This window comes from Acomys minous (genome assembly GCF_964271855.1).
Source record: "Acomys minous genome assembly, chromosome: 3".
In the NCBI taxonomy this organism is placed as follows: Eukaryota; Metazoa; Chordata; class Mammalia; order Rodentia; family Muridae; genus Acomys; species Acomys minous.
Window position 1 is genome coordinate 19,907,719 of NC_140485.1, and position 25,899 is coordinate 19,933,617.

The 25,899-nt window shown below is 46.9% G+C and overlaps 1 protein-coding gene across 1 annotated transcript; it reads right to left on the reverse strand.

The window, feature by feature from the left end:
- Positions 1-1,404: 1,404 nt before the first annotated feature.
- On the reverse strand, positions 1,405-25,899 carry POLR1B (RNA polymerase I subunit B). The gene is made up of 15 exons (XM_084776534.1): positions 25,610-25,899; positions 23,980-24,147; positions 23,348-23,494; positions 21,347-21,479; positions 18,896-19,032; positions 17,323-17,546; positions 16,649-16,820; positions 14,082-14,253; positions 13,159-13,440; positions 11,286-11,419; positions 9,846-10,016; positions 8,876-9,032; positions 4,740-4,936; positions 4,180-4,433; positions 1,405-2,796 (listed from the first exon to the last, which is right to left on the reverse strand). The coding sequence occupies exons 1-15, from the start codon at positions 25,784-25,786 to the stop codon at positions 1,914-1,916; spliced, it is 3,408 nt and encodes a 1,135-aa protein (XP_084632660.1). The 5' UTR covers positions 25,787-25,899; the 3' UTR covers positions 1,405-1,913.

Below are 25,899 nucleotides of genomic sequence, written 5' to 3' on the forward strand. Positions count from 1 at the left end.
CTTGGCTGGCCGGCCAGTGAACACCTGGGGTCCTGTCTCCTCATCCAAGCACTGGGATTCCTAGCGTGCCCTGCCAGGCCTTTTATGCGCCGCGCTGGAGATCCAGAACTCAGCTCCTCAGCCTTGCATAGCAAGCACTTCACTTACTTTACTGTCTCCCCAGCCCCTTGACTTTTTTTTTTTTTTTTTTTTTTTGAGACAGGGTTTCTCTGTGTAACCTTGGCAGTCTTGAACTCAATTTGTACACCAGGTTGGCCTCGAACTCACAGAGATCCACCTGCCTCTGCCTCCTGAGTGCTGTGATTAAAGGCGTGCACCACCACGCCGGGTAAATATGACATTTTATGATTCTGTTTACATGTAGTTCTTAAAATTATAGAGAGCAGGGTGAAGGGTTAGAGACAACAACAAAAGGCACAAAATGGCACGCCGTGTTTAACAACGTGTCCCGTGGGTAACAGCGGTCTACATAGAGGACAATGGTCCATGCAGCTGCACAGAAGCACACATAAAACTGGCAAATCTGAGTAAGCTCTTGGGTTGCTCAATTTCTTGGCCAAAAATCTACAATTTAAGATCAAAATTAATTTTTAAAAATGTAGCTGGGTATCGTGGGATATGTTGCTAATTCCAGCACTCTGGAGGCTGAGGCAGGACTAGGTTCCGTCAATCTTGGCCACCCTCAACAAAACCCTCAAACCCACAACTATCTATGACACCAGTGAGCTGCACAGTACCCACGGCCACAGGATTGTGAAGGAGACAGAGAGAGGTGGCTGAGTCTAAAGCTGGGTCTATTCATGGAAAGGGGGAAATATCAATTCAAGGTGTTTTCCTTATGGAAGAATTCGAACACCCACTAACAGGCACCAATACAGCTGTATAAGACATTATACATAAAAGAAATTCATACAAAGGCTAAAAAGAAAGAAAAATGCAAAGGCACACAGTCACTCACTAATCAGATACAGTCAGCCTTAGAGGAGGAAGCCCTGCCATGGTCAGACATCGCTGAACCTTGAGGACATCAAGTAATGGAAAGATGCCAATCACATAGGACAGGTACGGCACGATCCCACTATGTGTCACCAGAGAAGCCAAACTCCCTGATGGAGAGTAGAAAGGCCTTTGCCAGAGGCCAGCAAGCTGGAGAGCTGCTTGTAGCTGATAATTGTGCTGTATTTGGAACGGTGAAGAGGACATCTCAGATCTCTCTTTCTTTGTCTCTCCCCCCCCCTCACACACAGGTGCACAAAGAGATTGCAAATCTGTGTATTTACCTTGACTGTGATGATGACATCACAGACCATACCTATGTTCCAATCTACCCATCCAAATTATATACACAAGACACAAACTAGCCTTAGTTTACATGTATGTAAAAATAAAAAGTACACATGTAGCTTCCATTTTCTGTTTATTATAGTCCCGTGCTCTGGATGAATGAGAGACAACTTTGCTACTGAAAGTTAAACTGGGCCTGGAAAGGAGATGTCTCTGCATGATCTAGTAAGTCTTCTTACTAGATGCAGTAAGTCTTCTTAAGGAAGACACAAACTTTTTTGGTTTGGTTTTTTTGAGACAGGATTTCTCTGGGTAGCCTTGGCTGTCCTAGACTTGCTTTGTAGCCCAAGCTGGCCTTGAACTCAGAGATCCACCTACTTCTGCGTCCCAAGTGCTGAGATTAAATAAAGGCTTGCATACAAACATTTGCCCGGCTCACATTCGAACATTTTTTAAACCAAAACCAACTTGAGTAGGTTTCAGAGACATGGAAGCCTATAATTCTCAGCTGCCTGTTCTTAATGTCAGTACTGAAATTCTTACATAGACCCAGGATGAACCCATAATATCCTTACTGGATTAAAGTCACCTTTTGTCCTGACCTCCTAGCTCAAGTGGCCAGGGTCAAGTTAAACGACATCCAGTTTCACTTTGATGTTCATAGCTGCCAGCTCGGCTACAAAATACCGGAAAACATACGGCACAGAGACAGTGTCAATGGTGTCACTGCGGCCACAGACAGTGCAGTTGTATTTTCTGTTTCGCATAGCCGACCAAGAAGGAGGAGGCTTCTCAAGTAGCGGGGAGAGCAAACTGCCACACTTCACACATACGTGGGCGACCGAGCGGTCGGAGCAGTTGAAGAGCCGGTCATGCAGGAGAAAGGATGTCCCGTGCGCCAGTAGAGCATCCCGCTCCATCTCCCCAAAGCGGATTCCGCCCTGGACGTTCCTTCCCCCGATAGGCTGGTTGGTGACTTTGTCTCTGGCTCCAGTTGTTCTAACCTGAAATTTGTCTGACACCATGTGGCGTAAGCGCTGGTAATAAACCACACCAATGAAAATGTCTGCTTCCAGCTCCATCCCGCTGATGCCACTATACAGTCTCTCGGTGCCGTAGAAGTTGTAGCCAGCAGCCTTCAACATCTCACCAAAGTACCCCAGGGCCGAGTTCTCCTCGGAGAAGATGAAGGGCGTAGCATCATGGCAGAGACCGTGCAAAGCTGCAGACTTCCCAGCCATGCTTTCAATTAACATACCGATGGTCATGCGGGAGGGAAACCCATGAGGATTGAACAGGATGTCTGGCACCATCCCACTCTCAGTAAAAGGCATGTCCTCAGCTGGCCACAGTCTGCTCAAGATGCCCTTCTGCCCATGACGGCTGGCAAACTTATCTCCAATAGTTGGATTCCGAGGGACTCGGATTGTGATGCAGATACATTTGAATTTCCCATTGCCCGTGTCATTACTACACACTTTGATGTTGTCCACAACACAATTTTCTTTACTCCTGAAGAAAAAAAAATGCACGCAATAAAAAGTTAAGCAATTTGTTCTGTTTGCTTTGTTGAGTCTCTAGCCCTGAGCGGCCTAGACCCTACTGTATAGAACATGCTGACCTAGAACTTGCAGTGATTCTCCTGCCTCTGTCTCCCACGTGCTAGGAACAGAGGAGTGTGACACAAAGCCTACCCAAGCTTTGTTTGACCTTAGAAACATTTAAGTTCTGATAAAGAGTATATGTAAAATGTACCCCCATCTGCTCACAATATAAACAGATGTGAGTTATCCATGCCTAGGATTACTAATTATGTAGTTTATCTGAGAGAATATTAACGAGTGAAAAACTACTAGGCAAGCCCACTGAAGCCATTTTCACCACTGCAAAAGCAGCTCAGTTAATTATTCATCTTTAGAAGGAGGCATAACAAACCCAGTATTTTGATAGGAAACATCCCTAATGCCGTGTTGGAAGGAAATGATCATAGAAAACTACCATAAAAGGAAGGAGAGAGACAGCACAGTGACCGTGAACGCCATCACTTGAATGTGTCCCCCAGTCCATGCTGGACTCCACCTCTACTGTCATGGTACTAGGAGCTGGGCCTTTAGGGGGATGTAAGGCCTGAGGATGGAATCTCACCAAGAGGCTGGTTTTCCAAGAGGGTCTGAACTATTCACTGCTGTTTGCCTTCCCATTTTTCCCCATGTCAGGACACTAAGGCAATGCCTCCATGAGGAAGGGGGCCACATCAGTGAATCCACCAGTGCCTCAATCCTGAATGTTCTACGCCCAGAACATTTCCCAGTCTTACCTATTCTGTTAGAATAGCAGAGATTTAAAACAATGATGAGATTACTACCTCAATATATATATATAAATATTAATATAATATAATATAATATAATATAATATAATATATTACAGTTCCTTTCTTCTATTAAAAGACAACTTCACTGAGCTGGGCATGTTGGCACACACCTTTAATCTCAGCACTCAGAAGGCAGAGGCAGGTGGATCTCTCTGTGTTCGAGGCTATCCTGACCCACAAAGTGAGTCCAGAACAGCCAGGCAGGCCTCTGTGACACAAAGAAATTCTGGAAGAAGAAGAAGAAGGAGGAGAAGAAGGAGAAGGAGAAGAAGAAGGAAGAAGAAAGAAAAAGACAACTTCACTGACTTCCAGTAATTTCACTAAGAAACAGCTCATAAAAACCAGCACGGGGGCCAGGGGTGGCAGCACAGGCCTATAATCCCAGCACTTAAGAGGCAGAGGCAGGGGAATCAGCCATTACATCAGGGCCAGGCTGGGCAACACAGTGTGCGCCAGACGCCCGGTGACACAGTTTTCTACTAGCAAACCACCCAGCAATCCAGCATGGCCCCCACACTTACTTGTAGTAAACCACGAAGGATTCCCCGGTGTTAAGGTTTAGGTAGCTGTAGTAAGGGTCACCAAATTGCAGCTTTGCTCCTATGAACGGCAACCCATCATCGTCCAACTTCTGCATCACCCGTGCGTCATCAGGTTTGACCCCAAACACCAGATTGTCGTCCCCTTTCCTATACTTTTCAGCGAGGTCTATGAACTCAGACTTGTAGACACTTCCGTGAGCAAAACCACGTTCCCAAGAAGCCTTGTTCACAATCTGTGGAGTCAAAGAATCAAATTAACTTATGGCTTAAGATGTAATCAAAGATAAACATAAAAGTAAAAATGCCAAGACCTCACACCAACCTTCGCCCACAGTGTGCATGCAGATATGAAATATATATGCATGCTGGGCATCTCAATGTCTCCCTTTGTTCATCTCAGACCAGGAACTAACCACTTGAAGAATAAATGTATTTACTACTATGTCCTTGAGGACGCAAACATTCCTTCAGCGACCTCTAGTAAGAAAGTTTACAAACAGTAATTTAAAAAAAATGGAGTCACAACTAGAAACACTCACCATGGCATCTTCCATGTCATAGCCAGTGTAGGAGATGACAGCCACGATGGCGTTTGTCCCGATTGGATAGTTGTCCATGTCATAGTGGTCATACATGCACGGTCTCACTAGAGGGCTCTGAGGTGTCTGGAGACGATAGAGCTTATTATCTGATCGGTCTTGGTAAGTGAGCAGTGGGAAGCCCATGGTCTGCTTACCTACAGGGGAAAAAAATGTCTTTGCATCTTGTTTTCAGTCCGCAGTTCTCAGCATGCTTGATAAAACTGGAACTAACTAACTACACACCCTAGAATGAATAAAGCAAGCACAGCGCCTCCGCTGATTTACAGACTAATCAGCTTTGAGAATGAAGAATATCAACACGCCTAGACTATGAAAATAATGCTGGCCAAGAGAAGTTCAGAACTTCATTTAATGATACTTAGAACACACAAGCAAACAACACTATCATTTTTGGACACAAATGTATTATATAATGGAACCACTGACAGGTACAGAGGGTATATACAAATATAGGACACGTGGAGATACACACACAGGAATGTCGGTGTTTGTAAATTAACGTAGGTGAACGGAGGTAGGAGACACGCCTTAAACGTGGGCTCGAGGCCTGGACTGAGTGTAAAGGAGAAAAGAAATGGATGCAAGCAGTCACTGCTCCTGCTTCCGATGCTGTGTGGCCCGCTGCCTCCTGCACACTCTGCCCTGCCTGACGGCATGCCTGACACAGTAAGCCAAACGCACCTTTCCTCCCTGTGGTGGTTTAAATAGGAATGGCCATGTAGGCTCAGATGTTTGAATGCTTAGTCACCAGGAAGTGGCACTTTTGGAGAGGGATTAGGACATGTGGCCTTGTTGGAGGAACTATGTCACTGTGTGTGGGTTTTGAGGTTTCAAAAGCCCACACCAGGCCCAGAGTCACTCTTTTTTCCTGCTTTTAGAGATCCAGATGTCGAACTCTCAGCTCCTTTGCCAGCACCACGTCGGCCTGTGTGCCACCATGCCTCCCGCCATTATGGACTAAACCCCTGAACTGTAAGCCAGCCACAACAAATGCTTCCCTTTATAAGAACTGCCATGAGCCAGGGGGTGGGGATGGCGGCACCGGCAGCAGCACACACCGTTAATCCCAGTACTCTGGAGGCAGGTATCTCAGTTCCAGGCCAGCATAGTCTACAGAGAGTTCCAGGAGAGCAAGGGGTACATAGGGAAACCCTGTCTCGAAAAACAAACAAACAAACAAACCAAAAGAAGATGAGGAGGAGGAAGAAAAAGAGGAGGAGGAGGAGGAGGAAAAGAAAAGACGTGCCATGGCCACGGTGTCTCTTCACAGTGACAGACACTGACGAAGATACTCCGTTAGGTCTTCTGTCGGGTACTGTTGTAGCAACAGGTCAGGTAACTAAGACAAAACATAATAAAGTGGGGGGCTGCCCTTACAAGACCACGCTCCACACTGAACTGTAAGACTGAGGAAGCAGAGGGTCACAAGTGCATCCACACACCGACTCACTGCCCAGGGACTGGAGATCTGCCAGAAGTACTCAGAAACTGAGAGGAATTTGTATTTGAAACAAATACATTTTCAGTAAAGATAAACAAAAAAAAAAATTTTTTTTTCCAGTTTTTAATTGTTTTAGAAGCCTGTGGTTTACTGTCTTGAAGAATCAAGGAACAGAATTCAGAGCATGGCAGCTACTGGAAAGTTTTGTTTTTGTTTTTTTTAAAAGATTTATTTATTTATTTTGTATATAATACTCTGCCTGCATTTACACCTGCAGGCCAGAAGAGGGCATCAGATCACATTATAGATGGTTGCGAGCCACCATTTGGTTGCTGGGAATTGAACTCAGGACCTTTGGAAGAGCAAACAGTGTTCTTAACCTCTGAGTCATCTCTTCAGCCACAAGAACAATTTTTTTTGGGGGGGGGGTTGGTTTTTTTAAAAATACAGAGCACAGAGGGAGAGCCTTTAGTCTGGACACATGCTGAGCCTAAACCTTGGTGGGCACTGAATTGCTTGTGACGCCTGAGACTGGGCCGAGAAGCCTAGCTGAGGCCAAGAAGCAAGTTGGGCAGCACTCAGAACAGGCCACAGCCCCTTTAGAAAGGCGCACCAGGGCCTAGCCTGAAGCCCCGCCAGTCACAGTCGAGGACACAGTAATGGCTGGAGATGTACAGTAAACGTAACCCGCACTCAGGTTAAACCACGGTCAACGGGCAGCAGCAGTTCCGGGGCCGCCCGGATGCTGGACAGGCAAACAGTAACTTTACATCACCTAGTGAGTGACCTGCCGCAACGGAGGAGAGTGGTGAGTAACGGAGCAGGACGCCGTTCTCTGGCCTCTGGTACACACATGTGTGCATACAAACACCACACTCACACAAAAATCACACAGGTACACTGTCTTAGGGTTTCTTTTGCAGTGAAGAGATGCTGGGACAATGGCAACTCTTATAAAGAAAAAACCATTTAAACGGGGCTGGCTCACAGGCTCAGAGTCCATTATCAGCACGGCGGGAGGCATGGGGGCGTGAGGGCATGGTGCTGGAGAAGGAGCTGAGAGTTCTATGTCAGGATCTGCACGTAGCAGGAAGGGAGAGAGAGACACTGGGTCTGGCTTGAGTATCTGAAACCTCAAGGCCCATCCTAGTGACGCACTTCCTCCAAGAAGGCCACACGTTCTAATCCTTTTCAGACAATGAACCTGTGAGGGCCGTTTTCATTCAAACCAACACACACGCAAACACATACATCATACACACACATACATACTCACATACATATATACATGCATGCATGCATAGACAGAAAAAAGGACAAGAATAATTAAATGATGCATGTGGGGCTCGCAAGATGGCTCAGAGGGCAAAGGCATTCACTGCGCAAGCCTGGCAGCCTGAGTTCAATTGCCAGAACCAGCACCGAGGCAGGAAAAGAGATTTACTACATAAAGTTGTCCTCTGGCCCCACCCTTATGTTGCAGCGTGTACATCCACACGTGTAACCTCTACACACAACAAGATAACCGAAGATGGTTATAAAAATGCATGACTGAGTCTTAGAAAAGGAGGAAAAAATGAAGAGATAGAAGCAACAGTCTTGGAAGCCACTGGAAATGCTCCAAAGTTGATCAATTTTTTTCTTATAAAGACTGGTAAATGCTATCAGAACACACACAAGGAGAATCCTATCTAGATCCACAGCCAATCTGCTAAAAACAAAACGAGGGCCTGTCCACTCAGGACCACACAGCCAGTGAAGGCTTCCTTCAAGTGAGTGTGAAAAAGAAATCTCAGAGAGGCCAGAGGGAGGCACAGGCAGGTGGATTGCTGTGAGTTCGAGGCCAGCCTGGTCTACAAAGCAAGTCTAGGACAGCCAAGGCTACACAGAAAAACCTTGTCTTGAAAAAACAAACAAACAAACAAAAATCAGAATAATGACTACCAGAGGATTTGCAGTCAGCAACCTATTCTATAAACAACAAGCATGCTGAACGGATCTGGAGTGTGAACACCCCTCAGCTTAGTACTCGACACACAGAGGCTGCAGGATGTTGTGTTCAAGATCAGCTCAAGGAAGGCTGTGGGGGTCAAGAGAATGTCAAATGCTGAAAGCCTGAGTCTCAGACAGAAATGAAGAGCGCTAAATCTAATAATTATGTGATTGGTTGTAATTGCTTGAATCCTTCAAAAATCAGGTCATAAGATCTCAGACAAACTCAAGCCATTTTCCTTGAAAATGTAAATGTCAAAGATGATACAAACAAGCTAAAGAGCTCTTCTGCATCAAAGGAGACAAATATACGCACTAGTGGGGCACAAGGAGCAACCCTGGATTGGGTCTTTGCTTCCCCGCCTCACTCCAACTGAGTAAGGACTAAAATATGGAGTGTGTGCTGCTCTCACAGAGGAACTCACAGTCAGTTCCCAGCACCGACGTCACGGCTCACAGCTGACTACAACCCAGCTCCCGAGGGACTCAATGCCTCTGGCTTCTGCAGATGCCTGCAAGTATGTGCAGTACGCATGCACGCACGCACGCACATGCACAGAGGCTTCATTTAAATCTTTCTTTTAAAGAAGTCAATGCTAAACTTCCTGATCTTGACAACTACCCCCGGCTCCCATCTTACCCATCTGGCACTGGTACATGTTCCGAGGACTCTGGTTGTGATCGGAGAAGGGGATGAAGTTGGCGATCACGCTCAACATGCTGTGAGGGAAGAGCTCCTGGTGCGTGGAGATGCCCCCAAAAACCTCATCCTCAAAGATGGCCACATTCATGAAGAGCTGGAGCAAAGGGTGGACAAGGAAGGCAAAGGCACAAGGGAACTTCAGGCCGCCAGGCTCACACAGCCAGCGTCTCCCCTCTTCCCAGGGGCTAAAGCCCGGGGCTGTGAAGAGTGCTCTCCTCGCTCCACAGGGAGCGTCCAGATGCACCCACCACTCGCCTGATGCTTTCCCTTTGCTGCTATTAAGGTGCTGGCATTAGAACCCAGAGTCCATGCGTGCCAAGCACTCCACCACTGAGCCACCTCTCGAATGCTGTCCGCTTAGATGTTTTATCCTTTATCTACCCTGTCCAATTGTAAAGGGCTGAAGAGGAAAACAGATATTCATTTATTTTTGGACAGGGTTTCTCTGTAGCCCTGGCTGTCCTCAAACTCAGCGATCAGCCGGCCCCTGCTTCCCCGGGGCTGAGGTTAAAGTGCGCCACTCTAACAGGGCTCGTTTTTTTGTTTTTGTTTTGTTTTGTTTTGTTTTTAAGTAAAATTTGAAAGGAGGCACAAACTTTATTTGACAACAGCAAAGATGTAGGTGACAAGTGAGACTGAGTCAAAGGGACCCCTCAGTCTCACCAACTGGGGCAGAGCCAGGTGCAAAGGAACCTTGGCCACTGGGCAGGATGGAAGGGAAGTTAGCTACGTGAACACCAAGTCTCCCTCGGGTAGCTGGCAGTGTGGCAAGACATCAAAACTGCTTAGTGCTGGGCAAAGAGGGCCAGAAAAATCACTTTGACCTCCTCTCAAATGCTTTACAAAGTGACAGGCAAGCCCCTGAAAGCTGCGCTCTCCATAAGCACACCCTGCGATGGGCACCTACCTGCTCCATGGTTCCAATGAGCTCTTCTTTGCCCAGTTCCAAGTTCTGCACAGGCCTCACCAGCCTACAGGGAGTGGTAAAGAGGAACAGCCCTGGGTACAGACTCGGTTTTCCCGTCATGGGAACCAGGGCCACCTCTAACCAGGGAGGAATTCTTTTTTCTCTCAATACCTGTTTTAACAAGACAGGTTTTAGTGAAGAATAAATGTATATTTTATCCCAGCCTCCCTGCCGCCAGGAGCCAGGCAGGACAGGAAAGAAAAAGCATCTCAGAAATGACCCCACCCTAGTTATTATAAGCCTTGTGCCCCAAGGTCGCAGCTGTCCACCCCAGTCTCACTTGAACTCTCAGGTCACATGAGAAATGGCAAAAGATGAATAAAGGGCAACTTTAGTCTCTTATGTCTGAAATATGAACTAATAAACTTTCTTTCAAACAATTACAAGAAAAGGGTCTTACATTATAAATTAAAAAACAAAACAGAGAGCTGGGCGTGGTGGGGCACACCTTTAATCCTAGCACTCGGGAGGCAGAGGCAGGTGGATTACTGTGAATTTGAGGCCAGCCTGGTCTACAAAGTGAGTCCAAGACAGCCAAGACTACACAGAGAAACTCTGTCTCAAAGAAACAAAAACAAAACAAAACAAAACGGGGGGGGGGGGGCGCGCCTCAGCAGTTAAGAGCACCGTCTGCTCTTCCAGAGGTCCTGGGTTTAATTCCCAGCAACCACATGGTGGCCCGCGACCATCTATAATGTGATCCAATGCCCTCTTCTGGCCTGCAGGTGTTCATGTAGGCAGAGCACTGTACGCATAATAAATAAATAAATCTTAAAAAGCAAAACAAAACAAAACAGGGTTGCGGGGAATGGCTACACAGTAAAGAAGCACAGACAGCAGGCGCTGTATTCACATGTGTGTATTCAAACGTGGACATGCACATAATTGGGGTTTTTTTGTTTTGGTTTCTCTGTGTATTCTTGGCTGTCCTAGACTCACTTTTTAGATTACGCTAGCTTTGAACTTACAGTGATCTGCCTGCCTCTGCCTCCCTGAGTGCTGAGATTAAAGGCGTGCGCCACCACGCCCAGCTGAGAATTTTTTAAAAAATCAAAACACAAAATAGGGCTGGAGAAATGGCTTAGTGGTTAAGAGCACTCGCTGCTCTCACTCAGTGAGGACCAGGATTTGCTCCCCCCACCCCACCGTTAGGTGGCTTATTACTGCCGAGAACTCCACTACCAATAACTGAGCGCCCTCCCTTGGTCTTCACAGGTACTGCATGCATATATAAAAAAATAAATCTTAAAACCTATTTTAAAAATTCCCAAGTGCTTGACTGTTCCAGAGGTGTCTGTCCCTAGGACACCTCACCAGCTAGGAAAGAACTTGAAAGCCAAAGGTCAGGAGGTAAGTAAGACAACCCAGAGACGGAAGAACCTTAAAGCGACGGAGCGTGTCTGCGACGTCCGGAGCAAGCTCCTTATCCACCCAGCCCACCATGACGCCATCCAGCAGGACAGGGTAGCAGTCACTGTAGGGTCGACACGGTGCTGCGTCAACAGGAGTGACTCCTGGAGGGGACAAGCAGAGTAATCAAGCTGCTGAATGACTCAGTTTAGCTGTCCAACGGTCCTATTTGCACACCACGAATGCTTTCATATTGTTTGTACATCTGTAAGCTGCCTCGCCAAGGGCACGCAAGCATCTAGTAATTAACGTTCTCTGAGAAGATGGCTGGGCACACCGGGGCTTTGTATGCTCTGCTTTTCACACGCTGATCCCTAAAGCCTGTGCCTTTAATACCCTTTTCCAAGAGAAATCTAGTTACTGATGATCTTCCTTATCTGCACTTTCTATACTTGGACATTTAGCTGCTTAGACATTTTATTTTTAAGTACAAAATTATACTACGGGCAGGGCACTTTTGAGGTCACATGGCAGAAATGTGAGTTTCCTGGGGCACATACTCTGGCCATCCTGTCTCTGTGCTCCGACTGCCAGCAAGTTTGTTCAAGGCCATGCCAGCACTTAGTGCCGAGTGCCGCCCAGTGTTCCCAAGTGCAGCACGGCTGTCACAGGTAAGCTTGGGGCCACTGGCTCAGAGCTCAGGGTTAGATGAGAAACTGAGCCCTACAGCTCTCTCAGGAGGAACGGTTCATCGCGGGGTGACAGCACTGGCTGTGAATTTAATACAATACGGGGCTACAAATAATGAGAACCAAGTATGGTTACGAGAAAGATGACATTTACATACATCATAACTGCCATGTACAAAAACAAAAACAAAAACAAATTGCCATGTACAAACAGCCACTGTCCCCCGAGTGTCGAGAGTTACCACTCATCTGTGCTTCAACTGTCACCATAGCAGCTCTCCCAGGGCAGTGACTTCCATTCTGCCCCTTTCCTCAGAGCCAGAGCAGATGGTGGCCCTTCCTCCACCCTTCCTCACAGTGCGATGTGTGATCTGCCGCTCAACTTTAACCTTCTCTCTTCGCTTCCTTCTGAACTTTGACACAGGGTCTCATGTAACCAGGCTGACCTCAACTTCCAGCACAGCGGAGGATAAACCGGAACTCCTGATCCTCCTGACCCCACCACCCGAGTGCTGGGGCTTACAGGCGTATGCCACTATGCCTGGCCTGATTTTAATTTGGGATGGAACAAAATTATTTCCTGCTTGTAGTCAGCGCATGGCCGGGTTACTCTGTTCCTTTCTTCTGATGCTTGCCTTCCTCGTTGCTCTCTCTGAGGCCCCCCTCTCAGTTCCCAGCCGGGTGAGACTCTCACTCAATGTTCTTTCTTCTGGACCCTTCTGAGTCTGAACTTGCACTCCATAAACCTCCATGCCCCGCTCACACACCAACAAAGACGCAGTCCTATGGTGTTTAAATCACAACTGGGAAAATCCCAGGACTAAACGGTATAAAAGCAGAGGCAGCAGCTGCACGTTACCAGGAGCAACGCATCGGCTACACAGGGTAAGCTACATTTTAACTGAATTCGCAAAACCTACCACTTTTCTACTTGGAAGTGCAAGGGTCACCAGGGGCGCAGAAGAGTGACCCTGAAACTTACACACCAGCATCTAAACTGCGAATACTAACTGCTGTGCTATTTCACATCACAACACTGATGACATTTAATTTCACTTTAGCTCCAAAGAACAGATAAGGGAGAAGCTAAGAAAGCAGCCCAACTCATGCATGGAGGAGTCAAAAAAAATTCTCTGCTGAATCCCAAAAAACAACTTTATCGCTTGACGCCATTCAAAGCCGTGAAACCCAGGAAGACTGTTCACCGTCCATACCTAAGCTGCAGAGCAAGGCTGGGATAGACGCCGTGTACACAAACTTGGTGACGACCTCACATATGGCAGTCAGGTGGTTCAGCAGCCCACACGGAGCCCCATCTGGGGTGTGCACAGGGCAGAGGAAGCCCCAGGACTCTGGCAGCAGCTTGCGCACTGTGGTGGTCCTCATTTTGGCAAAGCTGGCCCCTCTGTGCACACAGCGGAAGTGGGAGAGATAGCGAACGAAGTTCAGCTTGTCAGCCACAACAGACAGGCCAGAATCTTGAATGAAGCCGAGACCTTTAAAAAAAAAAATGTCAATCAAGTCAGGCCAAACTGGTCTTTAAAAACCAAAATCTGTTTCTGATGTTTTAATAAAAAAAACGACAATATGTAGATCAGGGCTAAAAGCATCTGCGTAATACAGGAGTGGCCCTGGGTTCAAGCCCCAGTTCTACCACCGCATAGACACAACAGCAGGTTACTGTGACGTATGTGGTACTCGCTCAGGCGAGGGGAAGGGCCTGTGTCGGACTGTCTGAGGGCCCTGGGGCGGGCATGCTCAGGTGAGGAGTGGCACTGTGAGACACACGGAAGCAGATGCTGGATTCCAGCTGCTGCCCCTTCTTCATTTCCCCAGCTCTTTCCAATGCAACTGGTTAGGGAGGGGCTGGCACTCAAGCCCTTCAGCTGTCGATCCTGCCCCGGACATAAGTAGTCATCCGCTTTCTAGGGCTCACGGGAATGTATTTGTTCATCAGCACTAGACTTCCACAAGTAAGACACCTTACTGAACCCTTCAGGTTGATGTGCCAAAACCTACCATACACGCAATCTGACTTTAGAGAGGGTGAACAAACTCTTGAAACCCCCCAGCAAAATATCTTTATCATATTAGGAGGCTAATTCGAAATATATATGTACAGTCTGTTTAATTTTACCTGTTTTTGAACGCAGATTCCCAGTAGCAAGAAGATATTCAAACGGTTTTGTGAGGTCTGACACCATGGTGAAAATCTTCATCAAGTTTTCATTGTTTATGGACACATTGGCCTTCTGGGCTCTCTTATCTAAAGCTATTTTAGTAGACACTAGCCAATTTTCCATTTTTTCCTAAAAGAAGAATATGTTAAATTTAAAGTAGTGCATACATGAATTATCTCATCTGTTTTACGTACCCCCCACAATCTACATGCAGTAAAGGCCCACTATTTACACATTTGACAAAGGATGCACTTAGCACGACCCTGACAGACGCCCTTCAGTGGACAACTGTCTCCAGGCACTTCCAGACACAGGCACGGGAAATCTAGATCTAGCCACAAAACCAGTTCCCAACATGCACGTCCTTCTAGGGCATGGCATCTGGCTGGCGGACCCAGCCTGGCAGGAGATGGCCTGTTCCCTGGTTTATGTTCCTACACTACATCCAGAAACTCTTTCTCCATTGTGACAGATCATAGTCTCCAAAACCACAAGCCAAATGAATCCTCTCTGCCTTAAGTTAGCTTCTGTAGACATTTTGTCATAGCAACAAAACAGTCACTAGGAAAGTACTGTTGGCAGGAGAGACGGCTCAGCGGTGAAGAGCACTGCCGGCTCTTTCCCAGCAAACAACCACATGGTGGCTCACAACCATCTTTAATGACATATGGTGCCCTCTTCTGGCCTACAGTTGTACATGCGGGCAAAACATTGTATACATAATAAATAAATAAATCTTAAAAAAAATATTGCGAATACTTTAGCAAGTAGATGAACTGGGAGATGAGGAACAAAACAAAACAAAACCCCCACAAAGATTAACTATATCCAGGGATATACTTTTATGCTTATTCATCAGCGCCATGACCAAGATTTGATTATATAAAAATACTAACTAGACCCAGGCATGGTTGGGCATAACTCATCTCAGTATTCAGAAGGTGGACAGGAGGATTTCAATTAGAGGGACCTCAAGAAAACACTGAATAACAAGAAACTAAGCAGAGGCTGAGAGGCGGTTCAGTGGTGACAAGCTTGCCTTGCGAGCACCAGGACCTGAGCTGCATCCCTAGCACTCACACAAAGCAGGGCACAGCAGCACACACCTGTGATCCATGCACACTCACACAAAGCAGGGCACAGCAGCCCACACCTGTGATCGATGTACACTCACACAAAGCGGGGCACAGCAGCACACACCTGTGATTGATGTACACTCACACAAAGCGGGGCACAGCAGCACACACCTGTGATCCATGCACATTCACACAAAGCCGGGCACAGCAGCCCACACCTGTGATCGATGTACACTCACACAAAGCGGGGCACAGCAGCACACACCTGTGATCGATGCACACTCACACAAAGCAGGGCACAGCAGCCCACACCTGTGATCCATGCACATTCACACAAAGCCGGGCACAGCAGCACACACCTGTGATCTATGCACAGGTCCTGGAGCTTGCTGGCCACCAGCCCAACCAACCAAATCAATGAGCTCCATTGATAAGCTCCATTTAAAGATAGTTCTTATCGTTAAAAAAAAAAAAAGCTCAAATAAATGCACGTATACAAGAAGAGGTACACACACATACCCCCCCCACACACAAAAAGTCAAACAACCCAATCAATAAATGAGCTAAAAAAGTCAAGACGGTCCCCAGAAAATGAAGGACGAATGGGAAATAAACATTAAGAAATGTTCAGCATCACCAGTCATCGGGGAAATGCAAACAAGAAGCAACAGTGACTTTCTATCTCAAACCCTCAGAATGGTGGTCATCAAGAAAACCAGTAACATGGCGGAGAGCGTGCAGCAGAAGGGAACCCTGACACACTGTCGGTGGGAACATCAATTAGTTCTGCCATCCTGGAAGTCAATATGATGGATCCTCAAAACAGGAAAAGCAGGCCTACTGCTCCTGGGTGGTCCTGAGGGATTTCAGGTCAGCGAGCAGATCACAAAGACTGTGGCCCATCCATGTTCCCTGCAGCGCTACCCACATCAGCTAAGCTATGCACCAGCCTAGGTGTCCAAGAACAGAGGAGCAGGTAAGGAAAACACAGGATAAGCATTTGTAATACAAGGGATTTTAGATATCAGGAATGAAGTTTTATCATTTGGACAGGAATGGATTCAACTGAGAAATCCGTTGGCTACGTCAGCCGGGAGGCGTTCGCACACGCCTTTAATCCCAGCACTTGGGACACTGGAAAACAGCCTGGTCAACAGAAGGAGTTCCAGGACAGCCAGAGCTACACAGAGACACGCTGGCTTTAAAAAGGGAAAACAAAAAACAAAAACCCTCTTAACTTGGAAACCCCAGATTTACATGGCAGCAGAATCACACACGCACAGGTGACACTCGCAGATACCTGGGCCTGGTATAAGCCAGAGTTCGCATAAAGTCCCTGACTGATAAACAAAAAGGAGACGACATCAAACGCCCAAGCAAGGAATCACCAGCATGCGGGAAATGCTTGTGTCCAAGCACACCGGCCAAGGTCAGCAGCATGCACTCACCTTCAGAAACATCAGGAAGAGCTGACCCGGGGTAAGGACCTCTTGATTCACTAAACTATCAGGGTTGTCCTCCATGCACTCTCCTCTGGCTAAAGCAAAGAGCTTCCGGGTCATGAGGCAAAGCAAGTAAAACTTCTCAGTATTGGATTTCAAGTGGATACAGATGCACTGACTGAAAAGGAAACAACCAACCTTAAAGCAATTCTGCTCTTGCTTGGGTCTCGTTCCCTGCTCTCCGAGGTGCCTCGTTCATGCTCACTTAGCGTTTCTTACTCCCAATATTGCTCTTTCACTCTACCCGCAACTTGAGCAGAATGCTGCCACAAAGCCTGGAGCTGTGCTCACCAATATGGTGCCTCTCCAGTTCAGTTAAAAATAAGACTTCATTTTCTCAGCCGCAACAGCCCTGTCTCAGTGGTCTGGGACTATACTCCTTTAAAAGTGTTTACTAAGACAAAGCCATTGCTACAGAAAAATACAGCGGCAGCATGTTGCCTGCAACTTCAGGGTACAGAGAGGAAATGTCATCTATGTAGAGACAAAGTGATCACCATAAATGTAACAAAGTATCAACACCAGTGACCTCCAGGGACCGGCCCTTGTCTTACTTGGACACTGTTGCAAGATTGAAATTGTATTACAGAATAAAAGAAGCAAAGCTGCCTCACACGTACTTAAACAGGAACTCGGCAGCTTCCTCATTAGGGTACCAGTCAGGAAGGTTGAGCTTCACTCGGAAGCGGTCGCCCAGATAGTTTAGGACCTGCTTCTGTGTGTAACAACCTTCTTCCATGACGAGCCTCAACATCTGAGAAACACCATTCTTAAAGAACGAATCCTCCTCTTTGCCTTTGATGAGCTCCTGAAAAATCTGATAATCGGAAAAGCTCACGAGTGCCTGAAATAGAAAGAGAAATTTTTAAATGCTTTCTTTTCAACAATCAAATGTTTAATTCACTTAGTCCTCTCTAATAAGTTTTTAGTGGCCAAGCAAAACTAGCCCTCCAAAATAAAGTATTTTTACATCAGCCACACATCAGAGTCCAATGATCCTACTTCTGGGTATTAAAAAATGGAATCGCCATCTCCCACTCTGGATTAGGGCTGTCCCAAGTGACCAAGAAAATGTGGAAAAATAGAAGATGCCAGATTCCCAAGGCTAGGTCCTAAACAGATTGCCTTCGACATCATCCTCTGTGGTAACTCGCCACGGGGACAAGGGACTGAGACCGCCTTACTACAGCCACCAAAGAAGCCAGCTACACTGGGTCCTGGAAGCCTGGTCAATCCAAGTGATTGCAGCATTTCATTTATTTTTTAAAATGTTACCTCTTTAATTCTTTATTGATTTGAGAGAGGGGAGAGGGGAGAATGTGGATTACGGAGGTAATTCAGCCTTGCGCGGCAGCTGCCTTTCCCCAGGGAGCCATCTCTCCAGCCCAGCAGCACCTCAAACACTCCACTGTAGCCTGTGTAATCAGGCTCCTCCCAAATCCTACATCTCCAGAAACTGAGAGGAAATGTTTGATATCTCAAGCTACTGATCTTTTTTTTTTTTAATTTTTTTTTTATTATTAATTTATTCTTGTTACATCTCAATGGTTATCCCCTTCCTTGTATCCTCCCATTCTTCCCTCCCTCCCATTTTCCCCTTACTCCCCTCCCCTATGACTGTTCCTAAGGGGGATTACCTCCCCCTCTATATGTTCATAGGGTATCAAGTCTCCTCTTGGTAACCTGCTGTCCTTCCTCTGAGTGCCATCAGGAACATTATGATAGGCAGATTTGGGCACAGGGGTCCCGCTCAAACTAAGGCACCAGCCAAGGACAATACAGGCGGTAAACCTTAAACCCCTACCCAGATCTAGCCAATGGACGGAACACTCTCCACAGTAGAGTGGAGAGTGGGATATTACTTTCTCACATACTCTGGTGCCTCACCTTTGACCATGTCCCCTGGAGGGGGAGACCTGATGGCACTCAAGCTACTGATCTTAAGAATGGGGCAGGGGCTAATGAGTTCAGAATGGTACGGTTCGGCTTGGCTTTTGGTGGGGGCGGTGAGATTGTTGCCCTAGCTGGCTTAGAACTTACAACCTCCAGCCTCAGACTTCCAAAAGGCTTGGGTTACACGCATGCACACATATGTATGTCTTAATAAAGAGAAACCATCCCCCTCCTGCCCCGCCCGTGTGCAGGACACAGCTCTCAATGAATCTATTCATATCCAAAGGCATCTCATCTCACCTTAAGGGCAAATCCCAAAGGAAGGAAAAACAGCTCTTTGCGGTAAATGAAGTTTAACATAACTGTGCCATTCTCCACATAGTGAAGGTTCATATTGATGGCAGAATGCTCTTCTCTCACACAGTGCATGGAAACTCCTATTCGACGGGACAGCGAAGAATCATGTGGTTACTGTTTCGTTTTCTTCTGTTTATTTTAACTACCACAATCAAAGCCAAATCTCTTGTTAGATTAACTAGCCAGGCACTGTGACGCACACCAGTAATCCCAGCATTCGGGGAGGCAGAGGCAGGCGGATCTCAACGAGTTGGAGGCCAGTTTGGTCTACAAAGTGAGTCCAGGACAGCCAAGCCAACACAGAAACCCTATCTTGGGGGTTAAAAAAATAAAAAGATTAGCCAAGGCCCAGCAAGATGGTGCAGGCAGATCACTTTCTGGGTATACTTCAAGTTTTCTTAGTTAATAAATACTATACATATTCAAGTGTATATACAATACAATCATATACATATACAATGGCGCCAAGCCTAACCATGATCCTCTCTTTCAGCTTTAGCACGGTGCACAATCCGAGCCCATTCAGTAGAAACTGCATTTCACTTTTGGAATTGAGACCCGTTCCTAGGCTAACAATGCTGTGTATTTTCTCATGAACTGGACAGTAACAGTGAGCCAGCCATAGCAACCAACCAGCCTGGAGATCAAAAGGGAAAACGACTGATACACTTCAGCGTCCTGGCCTGCCAATGTTTTTGGCTCAGCCTATGTACAAAAAGCCAGTGTGTGTGTGTGTGTGTGTGTGTGTTTGTGTGTGTGTGTGTGTGTGAACATAAGATGCCCAACACCTGCTCATAAAACAGGCTTTGTTTGAGGTGATTTTATTTCCAAAGTGTATGCTACTGCATTAATAAGTGCTCTGAGCACACTTAGGCTTGCTAAGCTAAGCTTCTCCGTGTGCAGGTTAGTGCTCTGAGCGCATTGTTATGTGTGGTGTCAAGCAACGAACCCAGAAACCTCTGCGGGCTAGACAAGCTCGCTACCACCAAACCTGTCCCAGCTCTAAGCACTTTTTGGTTTTGAGATAGGGTCTATTATGCAGCACCTGACTGCCTTGTCCGGGAACTCTCAGTGTAGACCAGGCTAGTCTCGAACTCAAAGAGATTCACCTGCCTGTACCTCCTGAGTGTTGGGATTAAAGGCATGCAACACTATGCCTGGATTTAAATGAATTGGTTTTTTTTCTTTTAATTAAAAGAAGAAATATATTTAGAGCTGCCCAACATGGATGTTGTGAATTGAACTCATGTTCTCTGGAGGATAAATACATGTTCTTAAGCTGCTAAGACATCTCCCCTGCTCCTTTAAGTGCACTAGAAGTGCACAATACTTTCAACTCACTACAGGTTTATTAGGGCAGAACCCTACTAGTTGAGAAACATCCGTAACAATTACCATAATCAAATTGACTAAAACTTCAAATTACCGTATATAGTCACCAACTGTGTATGTGGGTACACATGGGGTCAAGACACTTAAAAAATTTTAAATAAGCAAGACAGTATTAACTATAGTCACAGAACTAGCACTAAATTATATTCATGTATGTTTGTGTTCAAACATGTATGGGAAGAGTATGCTTTCCCTTGCAGCACAGGTAGAGTGTATGTGTGTGTGTAGGGGGGAGTCCTCTGGTTGTGTGTGTGTGTGTGTGTGTGTGTGTGTGTGTGTGTGTTGATGGTGGGAGGGGGTTACTCTCCCATGCAGACACAGATAGCGGCCAGAGACTGGCATCCACCTGTCTTCCTCACTTCTCTACTTTGCTTTTTTTGAGACAAGTTTTCTCACTCAACCTAGAACTTTGTACCTTGGCTAAAGTAGCTGGCACCCCTGCCTGGGATCCACCAATCCCCTGCACTACTAGGATTACAGATGTGCTAGGATTGCAGATGTGCACTGCCACACCCCTCTGTTGTGGTGGGAACCCAAACTCAGTTCCACATGCTTAGGCAGAAAGCTCCTTCCCACGGAGCCATTCCCTACCTCACTACTCAGCAGTAACTTAAGGTTTAGACGTTGATCAACATTCCCAACCCCACCTCCACCCTGAATCTTACAGAAATGCTTAGTAGAAAAAAATATATAAGAGAAACACATTAAATATTTTGTATAGTTGTATCTACTTAAAAAAAAAAGAAAAAGGTTTTTGGGCTGGAGAGATGGCTCAGTGATTAAGAGCCCTGTCAGCTCTTCCAAAGGTCCTGAGTTCAATTCCCAGCAACTACATGGTGGCTCACAACCACTAATACTGAGAGCTGGTGCCCTCTACTGGTGTGCAAGCTAACATGCAGGCAGAACACTGTATAAATAATAAATAAATAAATCTTTAAAAACAAAACAAAAAACGGCCTTTAAGTTGCCTAAAACAGCATTCCAATGTTCACTAGAACTTACCGAACTGAGTGTAGCCAAGTCCTCTGCTTTTCCATTTTGGTCTTACCATGGCAATGGGGAAATTTCTCCGAGGCATAATCAACATGCGGATGACTTTTTCAATGCCATTGATTATAAAATAACCGCCCATTTCCTGCCAAAGACGTGGGATAAACAAGTATGTGAGCACACAGCTATCTCGAGCTACAGAAGTACAGCCCGCAGAAGAAGCACACCCTGGTGAAAGGGACTCCCGGTCTCCGCAACCACCACAGGGCCCAGAATAAGTCCTGTTGAAAACACGAGCATGGTCCGATAGCCACAGTGAACAGGACCATCCCATCCACCTACGCAGGCAGCCAAACTCTTCTCTCTGTCCCAAATTATTTAAAATTCCAAGTACTATTAAAACAAACAAAACTTACTCCAAAAATTAAAGATAAAAACAGTAACCACCGCAGGGCGTGGTGGTGCACGCCTTTAATCCCAGCACTCGGGAGGCAGAGGCAGGAGGATCGCTGTGAGTTCGAGGCCAGCCTGGTCTCCAAAGTGAGTCTAGGACAACCAAGGCTAACACAGAGAGACCCTGTCTCAAAAAACCAAAATAAATAAATAAATAGTAACCACTTTTGTTTCCAAATGAATTCCCAGTAAGTTAAGAAAATAGTAATATAACAGACTGACTACACAAAAGCATTGCTAACTAGAAATCTAGACTAGACAAATACAGGAAGATGTGTTTCCCGATAAAGAGTATTTACTCACTCTGCTACCAAACGGGCACATCGTGCGGCACACACTCTGCTAATGACGCACTTAGTTAGCACTCCTATTTCTGGGTATGTCTGTCTTCACCAGAGGAAACCGAGGCTTGGGGTGACTTAAAATCTCCAAAGCCCCCACAACTGATAAACAGAATGGCTGAGTGCCACCTCCTGATTTAACAGAGCCTTTGTCCCAAGACAAAACAGTCTCCCCCAAATAGGCGGAGTTTGCAATCCTCATTTCTTTAACTCAAACTGCCCAGAGCTACCTCACATGGCTGAAGAAACAGGAAGGGGCGTGAATCAGTCAAGAAGCTCAGAGAATTTCACTGCAGTAAAACAGACAGCTCCTATAATACTTTTGTGGGTAAGCACACCTCTACGTGTATATATATAGTTCAGAAAACTAGGACCAGAAAAATGGCTCAACTGGTAAAGGAATTTGCTGTAGAGCCTGAAGACCTGAGTTCAAACCCTGACCAACACCTGACATGTTGTCCTCTGACCTCTGACCTCTACACATGGTCAGAGGATAAAATGTTACTAAAGTGCGCCCCCCCCCTCAGAGGATAAAATGTTACTAAAGTGCACCCCCACCACCACCGCCCAGCAATAACGATACAGCCTGGCCTGATGGTCCACACCTTTCATCCCGGGATAGGATACAGATTAAGGTGAACCTCTGTGGTTGAAGGGACAGCCTGATTGATCTACACAGTGAGTTTCAGGCCAGCCAAGGCTACACAGCAAGACCCACCCCACCATACCCCACCTCCCAAACTAAATAGAAAGGAAAGTAGTAAAAGAGGAAAGAAAATCTGGGTTGGGAGCGTAGCCTGGGGGCAAACCTATGTTTTATTGTGTAAAGGCCTTGGGTTCAGTACTCAGGCAGCAGCAGAAAGAGGGAAAGGAGGGAGGGAAAGGAGGGAGGGAAAAGAGGGAGGGAAAGGAGGGAGGGAAAGGGAGAAGAAAAACATTTTTCTTTTGGAAGCACCTCCTAGCGCACTGCCCAATAGCATTCTTTAACGTATGGCTGCTATTCACGCTGCCTCAACAGACAGCAGTAACAGCCATGCCTAGTAGATACAGACTCGAAACCAATGCTGCATATGACATATCTAAAAACCACAAGACACACAAACCCTGACTTTCACCGACAAGCGTCCTGTTTCCTCCCGTCCGACCCCAACCCCCGACTGCTGCCCCCAGCCTAGACCCCCTCCCACCCCAGCAGTGGAGCCTACACCCCTGCACTCACCTCTGGCTCCTCATGGCGCTCGATGAGGACTTGAGGAGGGAGGCTGTGTAAGTTGCACAGCTTGGACTTTACCATGATAGGTACATAGCCAAGAAACTGTTTAATGGTTCCTTTGGGGACTCCGTTCACTGCCCAGCTGACATCAGCCTACATGAAAACAAAAGCGGGAGGAAAAAAGAGAGAAATTTCTGGATCTGCAAGAACAAATGAATAGTCACAAAAGTTTTAGATGTATTTGTCTTCCTTTCATGTGTATGAACGTTTTGCCTTCACGTATGTCTGTGTACTAGATGTGCGTCTGATGCCAGAGGAGGCCAGAAAAAGGCGTCAGACCTGCTGGAACTGGAGTCACTGGCACGTGTGAGCCACCATATGGTCTGGGAACCAAACCCTGGTCTTCTAGAATAACACTGAGCCATCTCCCCAGCCCCACAGATGAGTATTTTAAAGGCAGGAAGAAGGCCACAGAGAACTTACTTCATGTTTTAGATGATATATAACCCCTTGAGGTGAAGATACAGCCCCTTCGGGCAGCAACAGTAAGGAAGCAGGTCTTTCCTATAACCCAATTAGGCACCATCCCTAGTCTCAAAGTTGCAAAAGGGCAGCCACCTGCCATCACTGATGCTCACCGTCAGCCTCCCACGGTAGGTGTTCCTTCGGCCCCGGCACTCGGCTGGATAAACGTTGAGCTCTTTGCAGATGGTCCCTTTGGGCACTGAGGGTGGGCTGATGACAGCATCCACAATGGTAAACGATATGCGCTCATCTTTGAAAGCGAATTCAAAGGGAGGTATGGCCTGAAATGCAATTCATGATGCTAAGTCAAGGCACGGTTCCCTGAGACTCTTCAAAGTCACCGATGTCTACCACACCAATGCAACACAGCTAAAAGAAACAACTAAAGCTACTCCTGACTGGCGACTTGGCCAACTACTTAACTAACTATCATGTTCACTAAGGGTGTTTTTGATGGTGTGCTGTGGCTGCAGTAGGCTCTACGGACACAGAGAAGGCTGAGCCAAGCGCCGACCTCCTCTGCAGTGAGACAAAGAGACGTGCTTTTCACGGGTGGGTAGAGGGACACTCCTCTGATCTAAATGCTCGGCTTTGTACATTTTACTCCCTCAGGCTGAAGCCTGGCAGTTCACAGAACTCTACATGGCTCCCATATTTTCCAGGACCAGTCTGGCAGTCAAAGCGCTCCATCGGATCTCTATCCCTTATCGCTCACAACACAACTGTTTGACAACAAAACCTCAGGGTTGTATCACGTACATATGTGTCTCTCCCTGTACCTACCCTTCCCGTGGAGGGAAGGCACTAGTCGCTTCCCTTGACCGTATCTAATGTAGAGCTTTCTAGACACATGGATTCGTCTCATTTCCCTCGTGCAGTTCTCAAGAGTATTGGCATTGGCTGCTTGCTGATGTCTTGCTACCTCTATACAACCCACAACCATGAGGCACTAGTTTTTCTCTTTGACACTCTAAGGGAGCCGGGTGTGGTGGTGTATGCCTTTAATCCCAGCACTCAGGAGGCAGAGGCAGGAGGATCTTTGTGAGTTCAAGGCCAGCCTAGTCCACAAGGTGGGTCTAGGACAGGCAGGGATATTACACAAAGAAACCTTGTCTCAAAATACCAAAACAAAACAAAACACTCTAAGTTACGGAAGCCGGGCGGGGTTGGGAGTACACGTGCCTTTCATCCCAGCACTCGGGATGCTGAGGCAGGAGGATCTCTGTGAGTACATGGGCAGCCTTGGTCTACAGAGTTACAGGGCAGCAAAGGCTACACAGAGAAACCCTGTCTCAAACTGTCCACAACCCGCCCCCCCCACCCCACCCCCCACACGCCCGCCAAAAGAAAACTCTAAGAGAAACAATTTGAAGAAAGACCTTACTGCAGTCTGCCTGTTGGCTTGGAACTTTCGGAAGTAGTTTTAGAACTTAAGACTCTGGGCGTGAAAAGACGTGAGCGCTATGAATGGGCGGAGTAAAAGTCTTTTATTTCACAGTACCTAGAAACGGTGCACCTAAAACCAGGTCTCATACTCACATATAAATTCAGAAATCACAAATACATCTTTCCCTACACCACTAGGCTACGAGTCGCTTTTCTCTCTCAACTACCCAATTGCACATGAGCGTCACTATTTGAGATCACACAGTGGCCTTCAGGCCACCACTTCCAACCGCTGGGACTCCCCGGGTCCCACTCGGGCGGACGGTAGGGCTCCGGAGCAGAGGGCGCGCCACTCACCTGCACCGCGTGGCTCAGCCCCTCCAGCACCGCGTAGTTGAAGGAGTCCACGTGCGCCCGCGTCAGGTCCTGCAACGCCGCCTTTTGCTGCTCCGGAGGAATCGCATAAGAGGGGTCGGTCAAGTGCTTTAGGCTGGGCGCTTTGGGTAGGTTCCGCCACAGGCCATCGAGATCCATGCTTCTGCCAACCCGGGACGGGACACCGGGGCTGCGACTCCCCTACTTGCGGGCAGCAGGAAGGGCCTGAGAAATCCTAAAGCCACCCTACCCCGCGGCCTGATGGGAAATGT